We start from the raw sequence: 14,756 nt of genomic DNA, 5'->3' as shown, positions 1-14,756 counted from the left end.
GCCTGGGCAACTTGGTGAGACCTCATCTCTACAATAAATCACAAAAAACCAGCCAGGCATGGTGGTGTGTGTCTGTGGTTCTAGCTACTTGGAAGGCTGAGGCAGAAGGATCGCCTGAGCCCAGCAGGTCGAGGCTGCGGTGGCCATGAGCATGCCACTTCACTCCAGCCTGGGTGATAAAAGTGAGACTCCAACTCAAAAAAAAACAACAAAAAACTGATCTACCTTTGTAATAAGGGAAAGGTTTGATTGACAGATACCTATTCACTGTCTGAGATGTGCTTTCTCTAAATATGATTCAGTTCCGGGTGACCACACCATGCTAAGTATGCAATTCTTTTTCCTCTAGGTGTCTGAGGGTTCTGTGGTCCAGTTTTCGTCGGGAAACTTCTCCTTGACAGCAGAAACAGAAGAAAGGAACTTCCCCCATGGAAATGAACATCTGTTAAATTGGGCCCGAAAGGAGTATGGAGCAATTACTTCATTCACCGAACTCAAGATAGCAAGAAACATTTATATTAAAGTGGGGGAAGGTAAATTTTATGTGGCTTCCGTGAATGACTGATTTATGACAGTCTATTGTTTTCTGAGGCCAAGTGACCAGGGCAAGGAGTCACAGAATTGCAGAATGTCAGGGCTTCACAGAATTGCAGAATGTTGGGGCTGACTAGTTCCTGAGGGCACATTTGGGCCTGCTCTGCCCCACAAACCGCCTGCCTTTTTTCCTTCTGAGGAAGCAAGCCAAGTGAGAAATAGGGAGTGGCATGGCTAAGAGGGGAGGAGCTTGCTGTGGAGGAGCTAGAAGACATCCCCACACAGAAGTCAGAAGTGAGTGGAGGCGAGAGGCCAAGGTTGTAAGGAGGGAGGTAGTAACTGAGGGGAGGAAGGAGGAGTTGAAAGACAGGTCAGCAAGTGAGATTTCCTCTCACCTGGGATTCTGCAGATGTTGGAAGCCAATGTCAGTTTATGGTGTTGAGACATTGGTTACATTTTTGGACAACAGTAGAGTTTGGGGCTCAAGCAATCCTCCTGCCTCAGCCTCCCAAAGTGCTGGGATCACAGCATGAGCCACCACACCTGACCCTTAAATATACTCTTAATATTAATGCCTGTTATAAGGACAAATTATTGCCAAAAGGAATTGTATGGCCTTGATAAGAGATTGCCCATTTTCGGTGGCTCACACCTATAATTCCAGCACTTTGGGAGGCGGAGGCAAGAGGATTGCCTGAGCCCATGGGTTTCAGACCAGCCTAGGCAACTTGGCGAGACCTCGCCTCTACAATAAATCAAAAGTTAGTCAGATGTGGTGGCGCACGCCTGTGGCTCCAGCTACTTGGGAGGCTAAGGCGGAAGGATCGCCTGAGCCCAGCAGGTCAAGACTGTAGTGGCCTTGAGTGTGACACTGCACTCCAAACTGGGTGACAGAGTGAGACTCTGACTCAAAAAAAAGGGCCTGCCCATTTTAATTTCCTTGCATTGCAGAGAGATATAAATATCCAGTGACTCAATTTTGAAAGACTATTAAAAAAATACAAAAGCTTTTTCGACATTATTTTTAGTTGAGTGTATTTGGAACCCCTGTGAGTTAGGAAAAAACAACTCTTGTGAATGGGTCCTCGTGTTAGTCAGGTGATGTGTGAACACTGCATTTCAGATCTTCAGCAGCCATGCTTTCTGCAAACCTGTTGGCTGCTATCACCTCCTCCGCAGACAGCAAGAAGGAAGAGGGGCTTGTTGAATGCTCGATCCCAACTCTTGTTTGGATCTGGGCTGTTTTGAAGCCCAGATCTCTGTGTGTGAGACAGAGGCGGGAAAGGTGGACGCTGATGCCTGCGAGTTTGCTACATGCAGAGGTCGTGTCATGGGCTTTCCCGCACTCTGCACTTAACCCCACAGTAATCCCAGGAGGAAGTCGTCATTTCCACCATTTCACTGAGGGCTTAGTGGTGTGCTCAGTGAACCTGCTCAAATCCACATTTCTAGCAAGCGGCAAAGCCAGAACACAAACCCAGGTTTCCTGACTCTTCCATCTAAGGCTCGTTTCCTGATGCTGTCATTTAAGTCTTAGCCAAAAAGCATAACCTAAAAATTAAAGTGGGCCCCATGGGTGAAAAGACGTGTTTCGTTGAGGTGGAAGGGGGAGGGGTTTTAGAGGAGAGTCGGGCTGGAAGAATCTAAGTTTGTTACTATTCTCTCCTGGGAGTCAGGTAGCTAATAAGAGAGGTCAACTCCCATTGAGACAAAAATGAAAAATCTCTTTTCATAAAGCTTCTAAGCCCTGGCCAGCGGGCTGCATCTCCGAAGCAGAACATGAAAGAATGTTGATTACCCTTGGAATTTGCTAGAATAAGGAAATTTGTTATAATAACACCTAGGATGTTGGACTCTGTTCTCTTGAATGGGCATGAGCTCCTTTCTGTGCCCGGAAGTCACCTGCCCTGAGAGTGCTTTACTGGTTAATCCATACTGGGTAGGGAAGCGAACTTAAAGGACCCAGTGTCCGGTCCAGGAAAAACTGGTTAACTCCTTAAGAGCAACTTGGAAGCCCCTGATACTCGACTCCTGCCACCAGCTGGGTGTAAGCCACTGGACCACACCTTGGAGAGCATCACTTGGGGAAGGTAGGGTTCCTTGGCTAGGTCGGTGGACCACGGGGCGCTGTTGTTTATCACTGTAGATCAGATTCTGCTGCGCAGGCCTCATCAGTCCCTTCCCAGAAGCTGATCTGGCTTCATCTTCCTTGGACCCAGGGATCCCAGGCCATGAGCCCCCTCTTAATCTAACCCCAGTGGTCCCGGCCCCAGCAGCAGCTGCAGCAGCAGCAGCATTGCCTGGGGACTTGTTAGAAATACGAATTCAAAGCCGGGCGAGGTGGCTCAAGCCTGTAATCCCAGCACTTTGGGAGGCGGAGGTGAGAGGATCGCCTGAGTTCACAGATTTGAGACCAGCCTGGGCAACATGGCGAGACCTCGTCTCTACAATAAATTTAAAACTCATCTGGGAGTGGTGGTACACACCTGTAGTTCCAGCTACTTGGAAGGCTGAGGCAGAAGGATCGCCTGAGCCCAGCAGGTTGAAGCTGCGGTGGCCGTGAGCATGCCACTACACTTCAGCCTGGGCAACAGAGAGAGACTCTTATTCAAAAAGAAAAAGAAAGAAATATGAATTCTAGGGCCTAACCTAGGACAACGGAATCAGAAATTCTGGAGGTAGCATCCAGCGGTTGGTGTTTTAATGAGCCCCCAGGTGGTTCTCATTCTTGCTAACATGTAAGAACCGCTCTAGTCTCCATGCCTAAGAATGGAAGAATTGAGGAGTTTTGTTCTTATCCCAACTGGTCTTGCTCACTGTGAAGCTTTAAGTAACACTGATTACCACTAGGGCCTCAGTTTCTATAGCAGGAAAATGAGGCATTTGCATTTCCCCCCCCAGGTTCGTTCCTGCTCTCGGGGTACATTCTTCTGGGTGGCAAAGTCATCTGTCAGTCTTTTCCTAAAATAAAATAAGCATGTGACTTTTTCTCCCCCAAACTTGCCAGGTTTCTAACGGGGATTCCCCTCTGTGGTTTCCTTTCTACTTGGCACTTGGTATAAGTTTTGATGCCAGGCATGCAGAAAGTCATTGGGGGCGGTGGGGACAGAAACCGCATACAACAAAAACTGATCAGCTTATTCAACTTAGCAACAATGGCATGTGGGACCGCAGCCCTTAATAACAGCAGCATTTGCACAATTAAACCTTTCCTAGTGGCTTAACATGGCTAAATATTTTGTTATTTGTCCCCAGTCTCACATCATTGTTCATTCAGGAAACCTAAACCACGTGCCTACTGCATGCTAGATACAAGCCAGGAACACCTAGGAACGGGGTATGCCTGCCACCATCCCAGGAGGGTCCTAGTCTCTTGCACTCCAGACTGGTCTATCCCTGACCATACACACACCTTCTTAATTGCATTTCAGCCCTGCCCTCCCGGTATCGATTTCCGTCCCGTGATCTGGGGGAGGCATCCGCAGGGCTACAGCTGCACTGTGTGCATACCTCATCTACTCATCTGGCCAAGTCCTCAGCAGATGCGGAGGGAGGCTGCTCCAGCAGCCTGAGTCAGTGGAGCCTTGGGCTTTTTCTCTCTGGGGGGCTTTTAGAAAAGACTTCAGAGTGCGGAGCCAAGGTGTTTTTGCAGTGAGCCCACAGCAGGGGCTTGTGAGTTGCTCTGGTCCCACGTTCTGGGGGTACACTAGTGGCCAGAGCTATGATACCTCAGTGCGTGCTGCAGACTTCAACACAAGAGAGGTTGCACAGGGCATAGGGACAGAAGCAATCCAATCTTGAAACCTCTTGATTCCTTACTCCTGAGTGAGACTTTCATGTAGATTTGAACCCTGGCGTTCTGTTCTTAAAATGAAAAAGGCAGATTGGGCGCCATGGCTCATGCCTGTAATCCCAGTACTTTGGGAGGCTAAGGTAGGAAGATCACTTGAGCCCAGGAGTTCGAGACCAGCCTGGGCATCATGGGGAGACCTTGTCCCTACAAAAAAAATAAAAAATAAAAAAATCAGCTGGATGTGGTGGCACGTGCCTATAGTACCTGCTACTTGGGAGGCTGAGGCAGAAGGATAGCCTGAGCCTGGGAGGTGGAGGCTGCAGTGGGCCATGATCAGGCCACTGCATTCCAGCATGGGTGACAGAGTAAGACCCCAGTACAAAAAAAAAAAAAAATGGAAAAGAAAAAGGCTGAAGTCTGTTTTATTACAGTGCCAGGCCGCTGATTAATTACTCTTTCTGAAAAAAGCTTGCTACACCTAGAACTTCCTTGACACTGGTCCCAGCTGTCACACTGCCAGCAGTTTCTTTCAAGTTCTGTTTAAACATTTAAACCACAGGATGGAAATCCCATTAGCCGCAGTGCTGTGTAAACGGCATGCGCCAGTGGGGAGTGTCTTCAGACTCTGCTTGCTTCACATTCCCAGGTGGAGGTGGCGAGCGACCATCAGCACAATGATATCTCATTTATGAAAGTGCCTTATAAACTGTAAAGTGCCATAGAAACATTAGTTGTCTGTGTTGAGATCGCGAGAAAGAGTAAAAGTCTGCCTTCTTTGTTTCCCCCAAAATGTCTACCTTTAATCTTCAGAGTATAAAGTGCTGAGAGGAATAAATATGAGGGAATGACTCATTCTACATGGTGGGCCAGAGAATTAATCAGGTGACTGGTTCTTCTGTTATTGAAATGGCAGATATCCAAGGAGGAGTGTATTTGAGGACAGGATGGATAACGGATTGAACGTTGTGGGTGCTGACCATGAAATACCTACCTGTTGGATTGTTAGGCGGGAGATGCTTGGTAGATGCATAACAGTAAAAGTCTACAGCTCAGAAAAAGGGTACAAGTTGGAGCCGTGGGAGTGACTGAGATTGTCTAGGAAAAGAGTGAGACAGAAGGAGGCTTGAGGAAGGAGCCGAGGGTCTTAGTCTCGGTTTTTAGGGGGGTCAACTACGGAGCTTTTCAGAAAAGAAAGCTGCCCAGGTCCTGCCTGTGTTCTGAATCAGATCTTCTGGGATGGGGTCCAAAGAGATTAATGGGGTCCTGAGCAAAGGAGGAGCCAGTGAAAGATCGGTCAGAGGAAATGGATGAGGACCGGAAGTGTCACAGAGAACAAGAAAGGAGAAGATTTAGACAACAAGAGACCACTGGAGTTAGCCAGTTGGAGATCACAGGTGATGCTAAGGGGAGATATTTCAGGGCAGTGGTTGAGGAGTCCACAGCCTGAAGCCTCTCCTTGGGGCTTTGGGTTCTCTGTGTCCTGCACATGCTTAGCTCCCCCATCGCCCTCCTTCTGAATCTGCCCCCTCCACTCCTGCCATGTGCCTCAGTGCTTTGTCACAGTGCCTGGTGCCTCCTTCCTTGCAGATCAAGTGTTCCCTCCCACATGCAACATCGGGAAAAATTTCCTCTCGCTCAATTACCTTGCCGAGTACCTGCAGCCCAAACCCGCAGAAGGGTGTGTGATGTCCAGCCAGCCCCAGGATAAGGAAGTACACATCATCGAGTTAATCACCCCCAACTCTAACCCCTACAGGTGAGCAAACGTGCGTGTGTATCTTGTGAACTAAGAAGAGGTGAAAGGAAAGATCTTCCTTGACTCTAGGCAGGGAGAGGTGCCGCCCTCTCGCAGGAGGGAAGATCATGTGATGCCTCAGGTGTGGTCCACAAAAGCTTTGAGGAAGGGAGTCAAAGCCCCAGCGGTATATTTTGTGCTCTGCATCTGTCTCCAGATCCCGTATATTCCAGATGAATTCCCAAAGCCTGTTCTGAACTTCTGGGTATTCATGGCAGGGCCCATCATTATTGCCTAAACTAAGGTTATCCCCGATAAGAAAATTGCAAAATGTGCCTTACTAACAGAATTACTATTTTAGTAGCATTGATTTTAATAAAGTTGTGTTCATAGTGTCTCCAGAGCACTTATATGCTGGGTATGGTAGCTCACACCTATCATCCCAGCACTTTGGGAGGCAGAGGTGAGAGGACTGCCTGAGCCCAAAGCTTCGAGACCAGCCTGGGAAACTTGGCAAGACCACATCTTTACAATGAAAAAAAAAAAAAATTAGCCGGTTGTGGTGGCATATGCCTGTAGTCCCAGCTACTTGGAAGGCTGAGGCGGAAGGATCGCCTGAGCTCAGCGGGCAGAGGCTGCAGTAGCTGTGAGCGTGCTATGGCCCTCCAGCCTGAGTGACAGAGTGAGATTCCTACTAAAACACAAAAACAAAGCAGAGCACTTGTGTGTGTGTGTGTGTGTGTGTATTTTGAGGAGTGGCCCTTCATAGTACATACCAAAAAGCTGGTAGATAGAACAAGTGCTTGTCTTCCCTCTCAGCTTCCTACTTTGGACTGGAAATTTAACCCTCTCTATCAAGATTAATGAGGGAATGTTTAAAAAGAAAGAAAAACGAGGAAAATTGGGTCCTTCTCCCACGTTCACCTGCATTTAAACATTCACGTTCACAGAGACTTAAACATTTAAATTTATGTGGTAGAGGGATTTCAAAGTTAAAATTCTAATGTAGTTTTGATTTTAAAAGTGAATAAGCTACAGATCAGTTTTGGTAAGATTCCATTCTGTCCACATGAAGAATTTTGTGGAAAATTAAGAGGGAACAGGAATAGAAGCAAACTGGCAAGTGTGCTTAGATACTAAGCCCAAGGCCTCATCTGAGTATTCCATATGCGGTAGGCTTTACAAGTGTGTAAAGCCAAGAGGAAAATAAAGACTTTTTCCTTAAATTCAGAATGACGGAGCTGTTATTGTTTAGTACCAAATTCTCTTTTATAAGAATTCTTAGAAGTTTGAATTGTGTTAATCAATTTTCCAGTAATCTCCTGGTTGACCATCTGTTTTCTCTATTTTAATAACTGTATATCCAGAAGTTTTGGATAGTAAATGCAGATATGATTCTGTAGCAATTGTTAATGGCTTACGCAAACCTTAAAGAAATCAAGAAATTCTTCAGCATTTTGCCTTTTATTTTATTCTGTAGTTTCCTAATTTTTTTTTTTTTACCCCTCCCCCCACAACTCACCGAGCTGCCACCCACTTCTGGTTTTGGAAGAATTCGAGCTTATAGCCAAGTTAGACAGCTGTACATCGAAGGTGTTGAGAGTTGAAAAAGCAACAATACTGCTTCAAAAGTAAACTCTTCTGGTTTGTTCAAGTCCATTTCAAACAGTGGCTGCATTAAGTAACCACCTTTCCTCCCCCCCAAAGAAGAGAAAAACTTTAGCGGCTAATTATCAGCAGGCGTATGTTTCTATTGTTATGTAAAACTATTTTGTTATGTGTACAATAACAATCTGTTTTGCACATGTCATTGGGCTGGGATCAACTCCAGATTTTTAATCAACTGGCCAGACACTGGAAACATGAAGACTTGGAATTGGGGAGATAGTTGCAGCCTTCTGGCACTTGGGTCCTAACTTTGCCTTTGTTTTCCACCCACAGTGCTTTCCAGGTGGACATAATAATTGACATAAGACCTTCTCGAGAAGATTCTGAGGTGGTCAAAAATCTCATCCTGATCTTGAAGTGCAAAAAGTCTGTGAACTGGGTGATCAAATCGTTTGATGTTAAGGGAAAACTGAAAGTTATTGTAAGTTGATCAGGCATTTCTTTGTTTTGATGGATGGCATAATTTCTGCTGTGCTTATGTATGTTATTTTATGGAGTTTCTGCCTCCTTGTACTCTTGAATCTCTCTCAATTATTTTTCACCTAGCAAAATAGCGTCCTCCTATAAAATAGGTGTAGTGGTTAAAACATGGCCTCCGGGTTCAAAACAGACCTGGGTCTGAACCCAGGCTTTCCCCTTGATGACCTTGAGCAAGTCTCTTTGAACCTCGGCCTCATTTGTGAAATTCCTGAAGTGTATTAGGGTGTTTTCCAGTCATATGGTAAGTGTAAAATAATGAACACAATTCAGCCTTTCTTGTTGAGGATCCTAGAAGGACCTTAGTGTCATGGTCCTGAATATCAGCTCTTGCTTTGGGGTTAAATACTTGGGGAAAGTATGGGAAATTGGGCTGATCCCAGCTTACATGGTAGACTTTTCTTTTGGAGTTAAACACGTGGTATTGGCATGTCTTTTTGCTTGCTTCTAATTTCTAAAGATGAAACCCTGATAGGAGAATCACGATAACTGCCCCGCTGCTGAGATGATGGGAAAGTCTACTCCAGCCTGTTCCTCCAGCCTTCTATTTAATGAAGGAAATGCACTTACAAGGCTTAGCCCATTGGCATGAAGAGCAAATGCTCAAACACCTCAGAAGTTGAATGTGGAGAACTGGGCGTGGTGGCTCACACCTGTAATCCCAGCACTTTGGGAGGCTGAGGTGGGAGGATTGCTTGAGCCCAGGAGTTCAAGGCCAGTCCAGGCAACATAGCAAGACCCCATCTCTACAAAAAATAAGAAAGTTAGCCAGGCATGGTGATGTGTGCCTGTGATCCCAGATACTCAGGAGGCGGAGGCAGGAGGATCACCTGAGCCCAGGAGGTTGAGGCTGCAGTGAACCAAGACTCAAAAAATACACAAATAAATAAAGTTGAATGTTGAAATTTGATAAAATAAATCTTATCTTAAATACATTTAGGGAATAACTATTTGGCAACTTATTGGAGTGAATTCTATTGAAAGTTTAAAAAAAAATCCTCCTTCCTATTTTTAAGGAGATAATTATCTCTTTAACTTCACTTTTGTAGGCTCCAATTTTTATGCAATGTCTTTTTTAAAAATTGGCCTATGTCTCTTTTAGTATCTGCATTGAATCTGCTGGAGTGGGTTTTATGTTTTCAATATTTTGGGAGAGGGATGCCTTTGGTTTTAGTATTATTCTTCCATCCAGGGCATCTTCCATGTGATACCACAGTGAACAAAGCCAACAGTTTCCTAGGCAACGTCATGTAAAAGCACTCACCAGAGGCTACAGGCAAAGCCCCCAGCACACACATTTTAATTTTCAAGTAAATCGTTTCTGGTTCCTGTGGGTTTTTTTTTTTTTTTTTAACTTTGAGAACATCCCAGTAAGTCATCATGGGTAACAGTGATACATGAATTTGGTGTTCAGCCCAAAGCCCAGCCGTGATCTTCTGAAGTCAGAGACGTTTTGTTTACCTTCCCTGCCATGGCATGAGGGCTGTTGGTGACCTGGGCTGGCTGCTGCCTTTGCTGCCTGGCACACCGACCAAATGTTTTTAACTTCGGAATAACAAAAACAGGAAAAGGAATCATGCTTTGAAAGACAAAAACATACGGTACGTTTTAATTCCCTGCTGGAGTTCTTGTGTAAATATTCTTTGGCCCTGACCGTTCAATGGCTCTTTCTCTCCCTGAGTATGTGTGCCTGGTCCGTGGCAGTCCCAGAGTTCACTTTGAATGTCCTCATCTCTCATATGAATCAGAAAGGCTAGAAGCGAGATTGCTCATCCCAGTGCAAGATCTGTTTATATTCCTATCCTTGGCTAGACTCCTGCTCCAGGCCAATTTTGGACAATGCATGGCAACATTACTAAACAATTAGGTAATGTTTTGCGATGTTCTTTTTTATTCTCCCAATCAGTTTTATGCTTTGTGATTTCCAAATTCCTCGTTTCAGATATGAATTCTGACTGTGCTGTGAGGGAAAGGTACCTGCCACTACAAAAGTATAAATTAGTGCTTAGAAAGGGAAACATGGGCCATTGTTTTGCTAAGCTATGGTCTGGCCACATGGCTCTTTGAGCTATGGCCACCGTGTTTCCTAGCTTTGGCCCTCTCCCCTACCTTGGGGAGGTAAATCTCCTCTCTCTTCCCTCTTTCTCCTTTACTTTCTTTTTTTTTTTTTTTGAGTTGGAGTCTCACTCTGTCACCCAGACGGGAGTGCAGTGGCCACCCCTGGCCACCGCAGCCTCGACCTGCTGGGCTCCAGGTGATCCTTCCGCCTCAGCCTTCCGAGTAGCCGGAACTACAGGCACGCACTACCACGGCCAGCTCATTTTTTATTTATTGTAGAGATGAGGTCTCGCCAAGTTGCCCAGGCAGGTCTCGAACCCGTGGGCTCAGGCAATCCACTCACCTCAGCCTCCCAAAGGTGCGGGATTACAGGCTGAGCCACCAAGCCCGGCTTCCTTTACTTTCTAAATAAACTATATGTTCCAACCTAAAAAAAAAAGTGTGGGGGGAATGATTTACAGAGACCTTATCTCCAGTATTTCCTTTAGAGAAAGCATGGTGGAGTGAAAAGAATATTGACTTTGTGCCGGACAGAGCTAGGTTTAAATCCCAACTCCAATCGTCATTACCTCTAATAGTGATTGGGCAATCGAATTGAACACTGAGTCTGCACCTGTGAAATGGGTATGAGGATCACCTTAAGAGTTATGGTGAAGGTTAGCTGAGTTTGTGCATTCATTCATTCGACAAGTATTTGTTAAGGGCCTACAGGGTATTTCATCTAAAACACTGGGCACAGGCCTGCATGTGGTCAGTTCTTGGCTACATGGGCTACTTAACTGTGAGTCTCAGGTTCTCCTTCTCTGACAAAGGAATAGTAATGCCTATCTCCTTATATTTTGGAGGAAAACCATGTGTGTAAAGCTCCTAGTACAGCACCTGATATAAACAAGGGCTCCTCTTCCATCTGTGAGTGACTCTTTAAGAGTGTCTATAGGAACAATTAGGGCACTTCTCTAGACAAGATAAAAACAAATAAAAATGAATTCCTACTGAAGGTATGATGAGGAACTTGGTGGGGTATGTGCCATTAAACATGGCAGCTTGGGCATGTGCATTGCTGGTGGGGCGTGAGCAGAATGTGCCCTCCAGATGACAGAACCATCTGAAGAGATGCCAAGGACGGTGCTGTGGCCAGAACGGGCCCTTCAGAAGTGCCCACACCACTGGGCCCAGCTCTGGCTTTTTCCTTGGGTCCACTGTGGACCATGCACAATCACTTTGACAGTAGGAAACACCCAAAACATAGAAAAATAGATGGGGGAAACTCATGAAAGGCCTCCTCTCACACTGTTCTGTGTGGGTGCAGGACTTCAAGGTTGAGGATGGCCAGCTTGTTCTTAGGAAAAAGCTTTCAAAATCTCATCGGTTCTGATGCAAATATGGAAGACTCCCATGAGCATCCCTATTTAGGGTAGCCCCAGTAAAGTTGGAAGAAGCCCTGGGGACTCCCAGGCATACAGGGTGAAGAATGTGCTCAGTGCTGGGAACCAACTTGCCTGCCATTGTCCCAAGCCCTGCTGTCCTACAAATGTGTAGACAGATGTCGAGCCTTTTAAAGTTCCAAGGCATGATCAATATGAGCGGTACTGACAGCTCCCAGATTTCGTGTCGAAAGGTGTAAACAGATCATTCCACATTGGTATAAAAGGACAGATGGCAGTTCTGATGATAGCATTCTGGAAATATGATATTTTCTCAGCTGTCCAGCAACATGAAAGACTAGGGCACACGAGGCCAAGTGGTATTGTTGAGGCCAGTGCTGTGATTCCAGCCAATCAAAACTACATGCTGCTTTGAAAGACAGGGAGAAGCTGTGCAGAGAAACTTCTGTTGACTAAATGAATAAAAATTTCTAAGAATAAATTGGATCTTTCTTTATCTCATTTTAGTTTCCTTCCTTCCTTCCTTCCTTCCTTCCTTCCTTCCTTCCTTCCTTCCTTCCTTCCTTCCTTCCTTCCTCCCCCCCTAAGGAGTTTTCTCTGAATTGAAGAGTTAAAATATTCTGAATCTATTAAGCTGAGTTGACAAATGACTGTCGAACTTGGTTAAATTTCTGTCTGGTTGCCCTGCATGTGGTGGCGGCTACCGGTGAGTCTGGCAGTTTTCCCATAGATAAGCACTTTGGGTAATAGAAAAATATACAGGGTGAGATCCTTTAAGCTTTGAATTGAAATATATGTGGCCTCTGCCAATATCCCACAACCAGACAGGCCAAGATAACTTAGAGCCTGTGAATCTTTTATGGTTTTACAGTGGGAAAGGATTAGTGTTTAGTCATTTTAGGGGCAGACAGAATGGGAAACAAATGAGGAATTTAGGAAAAATGCTGCATGTATCCAGGAGAAAATCATTGGGCATGGAAATTAAAGTGATTTTTATACAGCATGAAAATGGCATAATCTGCATGCTGGCAGGGCTTTCCAGCTGTGCCGGAGCAGTTGTTGAAAATGTTGTGTCTTCCCTTTGTGGGGGCGGCATTCAGCTCCCTCACCCTCTGAAAAGAGTACCTCTACACGAGCCAGCACGTGATGAGGAAATTTACCTTCCGTGTCCTGGTTACCAAGAATCCATTTCTATCATTTCCCCAAAATATTTTGACCAGTTTGATCTTGTAACTGATTATCCAGTGAATCCTATGACCTACTTGTATGATTGGGGAAAATACCAATACTTAGAGGGCCAGTCACCTAAATTAACTGATATTTTAGCACATAAAATGTAAACAGATTCAGTTAATAGAATTGGCACATGAATACCCTGACAGGATGGGTAAATTGCTCATAAGTTATAGATGACTATCTAATCATTGGTTGTTTTGCCATGTGAGATTTCCAGTTTACTTTGTACATTCAATTGTTTACAAAGCTGGGAGAGCCTCCATGCTGGAGTATAGTCATGAGCCTCATAATGACATTTTGGTCATCGACAGACTTCACACACTATGGTAGTTTCATAAGATTGTCATACTGTATTTTTACTGTACCTTCTCTGTGTGTTGATATGTTTGGCTGACCATTGTGTTATAATTGCCTATGTTATTCCTTATTTATTTATTTATTTATTTTGAGAAAGCAGGATTTATTGAGAACACAGAAAAGCTCCCACTATGGGAGGGGACCCAAGGGGGTTGCCCACCTATGTTATCTCATGCAGTAACATCCTATACAGGTTTGTAGCCTAGTGTCAATAGGCTATACCATATACCATATAGCCTAGGTGCATAGGGGGCTATACTACCCAGGTTTGTGTAAGTAGATGCCATGATGTTCCCACAATGATGAAATCACCTAAGGATACAGTTCTCAGAACATAACCCATATCCCATTGTTAAGTGACGCATGACTGTCACTAGATTGTGCCATCTTTCATTTTCACTGGCTCATTTTTATCAACATAAGCAATCCAAAGGGCGTGATCAAATGTATGCATAGATGTGTCTTCATCTGCCATCCAGAGGTTTTCACATCAGTGTCCATAGCCCAAGGAAAATAGAGATCAAAAGAATAAATAATTCCCTCATACAGAGTATAGAATGCTTGTTTCAGATGTTAATAATTATTATTTAAAGCACGTTTAATTTTAGACTCATGTGAAATGTTACTGTTATCTTCAGGCTCCTAACAGTATTGGCTTCGGGAAAGAGAGTGAAAGATCTATGACAATGACCAAATCAGTAAGAGATGACATTCCTTCAACCCAAGGGAATCTGGTGAAGTGGGCTTTGGACAATGGCTATAGTCCAGTAACATCATACACAATAGCTCCCGTGGCTAACAGGTTTCATCTTCGACTTGAAAACAATGGTAAGTATAAATTCTTTTTCAGTTGTATAAAAAATATCTCCCAAATGAAGCTTTCCAGTGAGGAATTCTCATTTCAGTTTATATGGCACTGCTTTTCTCTTGCATATTTAAATCACTTGTTTGACTACTTTTTTACCAGAGGGCTTAAACTTATCTAGAAGTAGATTATGGCTATGCGCAGTGGCTCACACCTGTAATCCCAACACTTTGGGAGGCTGAGGTAAGAGAATTGCCTGAGCTCAGAGTTTCAAGTCCAGCCTGGGCAACTTGGCAAGACCTCATCTCTACAAAAAATCAAAAAATGAGCCGGGCATGGTGGCACACACCTACAGTTCCAGCTACTTGGAAGGCTGAGGTGGTGGAAGGATCACCTGAGCTCAGCAGGTCGAGGCTGAGGTGGCCGTAAGCGTGCCACTGCACTCCAGCCTGGGCGACAGAGTGAGACTCCAACTCAAAAAAAAAAAGAAGTAGATTTTGTGGAAGCTGTATAGAAGTAGCATGGAGTTGATTGCATGTTGGAGAACTTTGTTCTAGATTCTCTTTAGTATGATCAGATTAGTTTCCTCTGCCAGGAGCACGTCATGACCACTGATGACTAGAATGCAGAGAGGTTAAGCCTGCTGGAAAGGTCATGGTCAGAGGCTATATCTTTTTTTTTTTTTTTTTTTTTTTTTTTTTGTTTGGG

General features: G+C 44.8%; 1 protein-coding gene across 1 annotated transcript in view; it reads left to right on the top strand.

Moving 5' to 3' along the window:
• Positions 1–14,756, top strand: part of TGFBR3 (transforming growth factor beta receptor 3) — a 225,280-nt gene that overhangs the window by 157,182 nt on the left and 53,342 nt on the right. The window contains exons 4-7 of the mRNA XM_008068272.2: positions 350–533; positions 5,915–6,083; positions 8,004–8,151; positions 13,882–14,071. Coding sequence (XP_008066463.1) covers positions 350–533; positions 5,915–6,083; positions 8,004–8,151; positions 13,882–14,071 — 691 coding nt within the window. The remainder of the gene's footprint in view (positions 1–349; positions 534–5,914; positions 6,084–8,003; positions 8,152–13,881; positions 14,072–14,756) is intronic.

The sequence above is a fragment of the Carlito syrichta genome, unplaced genomic scaffold (genome assembly GCF_000164805.1).
Source record: "Carlito syrichta isolate Samal-C Ts95f unplaced genomic scaffold, Tarsius_syrichta-2.0.1 Scaffold309922, whole genome shotgun sequence".
Classification (NCBI taxonomy): domain Eukaryota; kingdom Metazoa; phylum Chordata; class Mammalia; order Primates; family Tarsiidae; genus Carlito; species Carlito syrichta.
The sequence above is the reverse complement of the archived record's forward strand: the minus strand, read 5'-3'. Positions and strand labels throughout refer to the sequence as shown.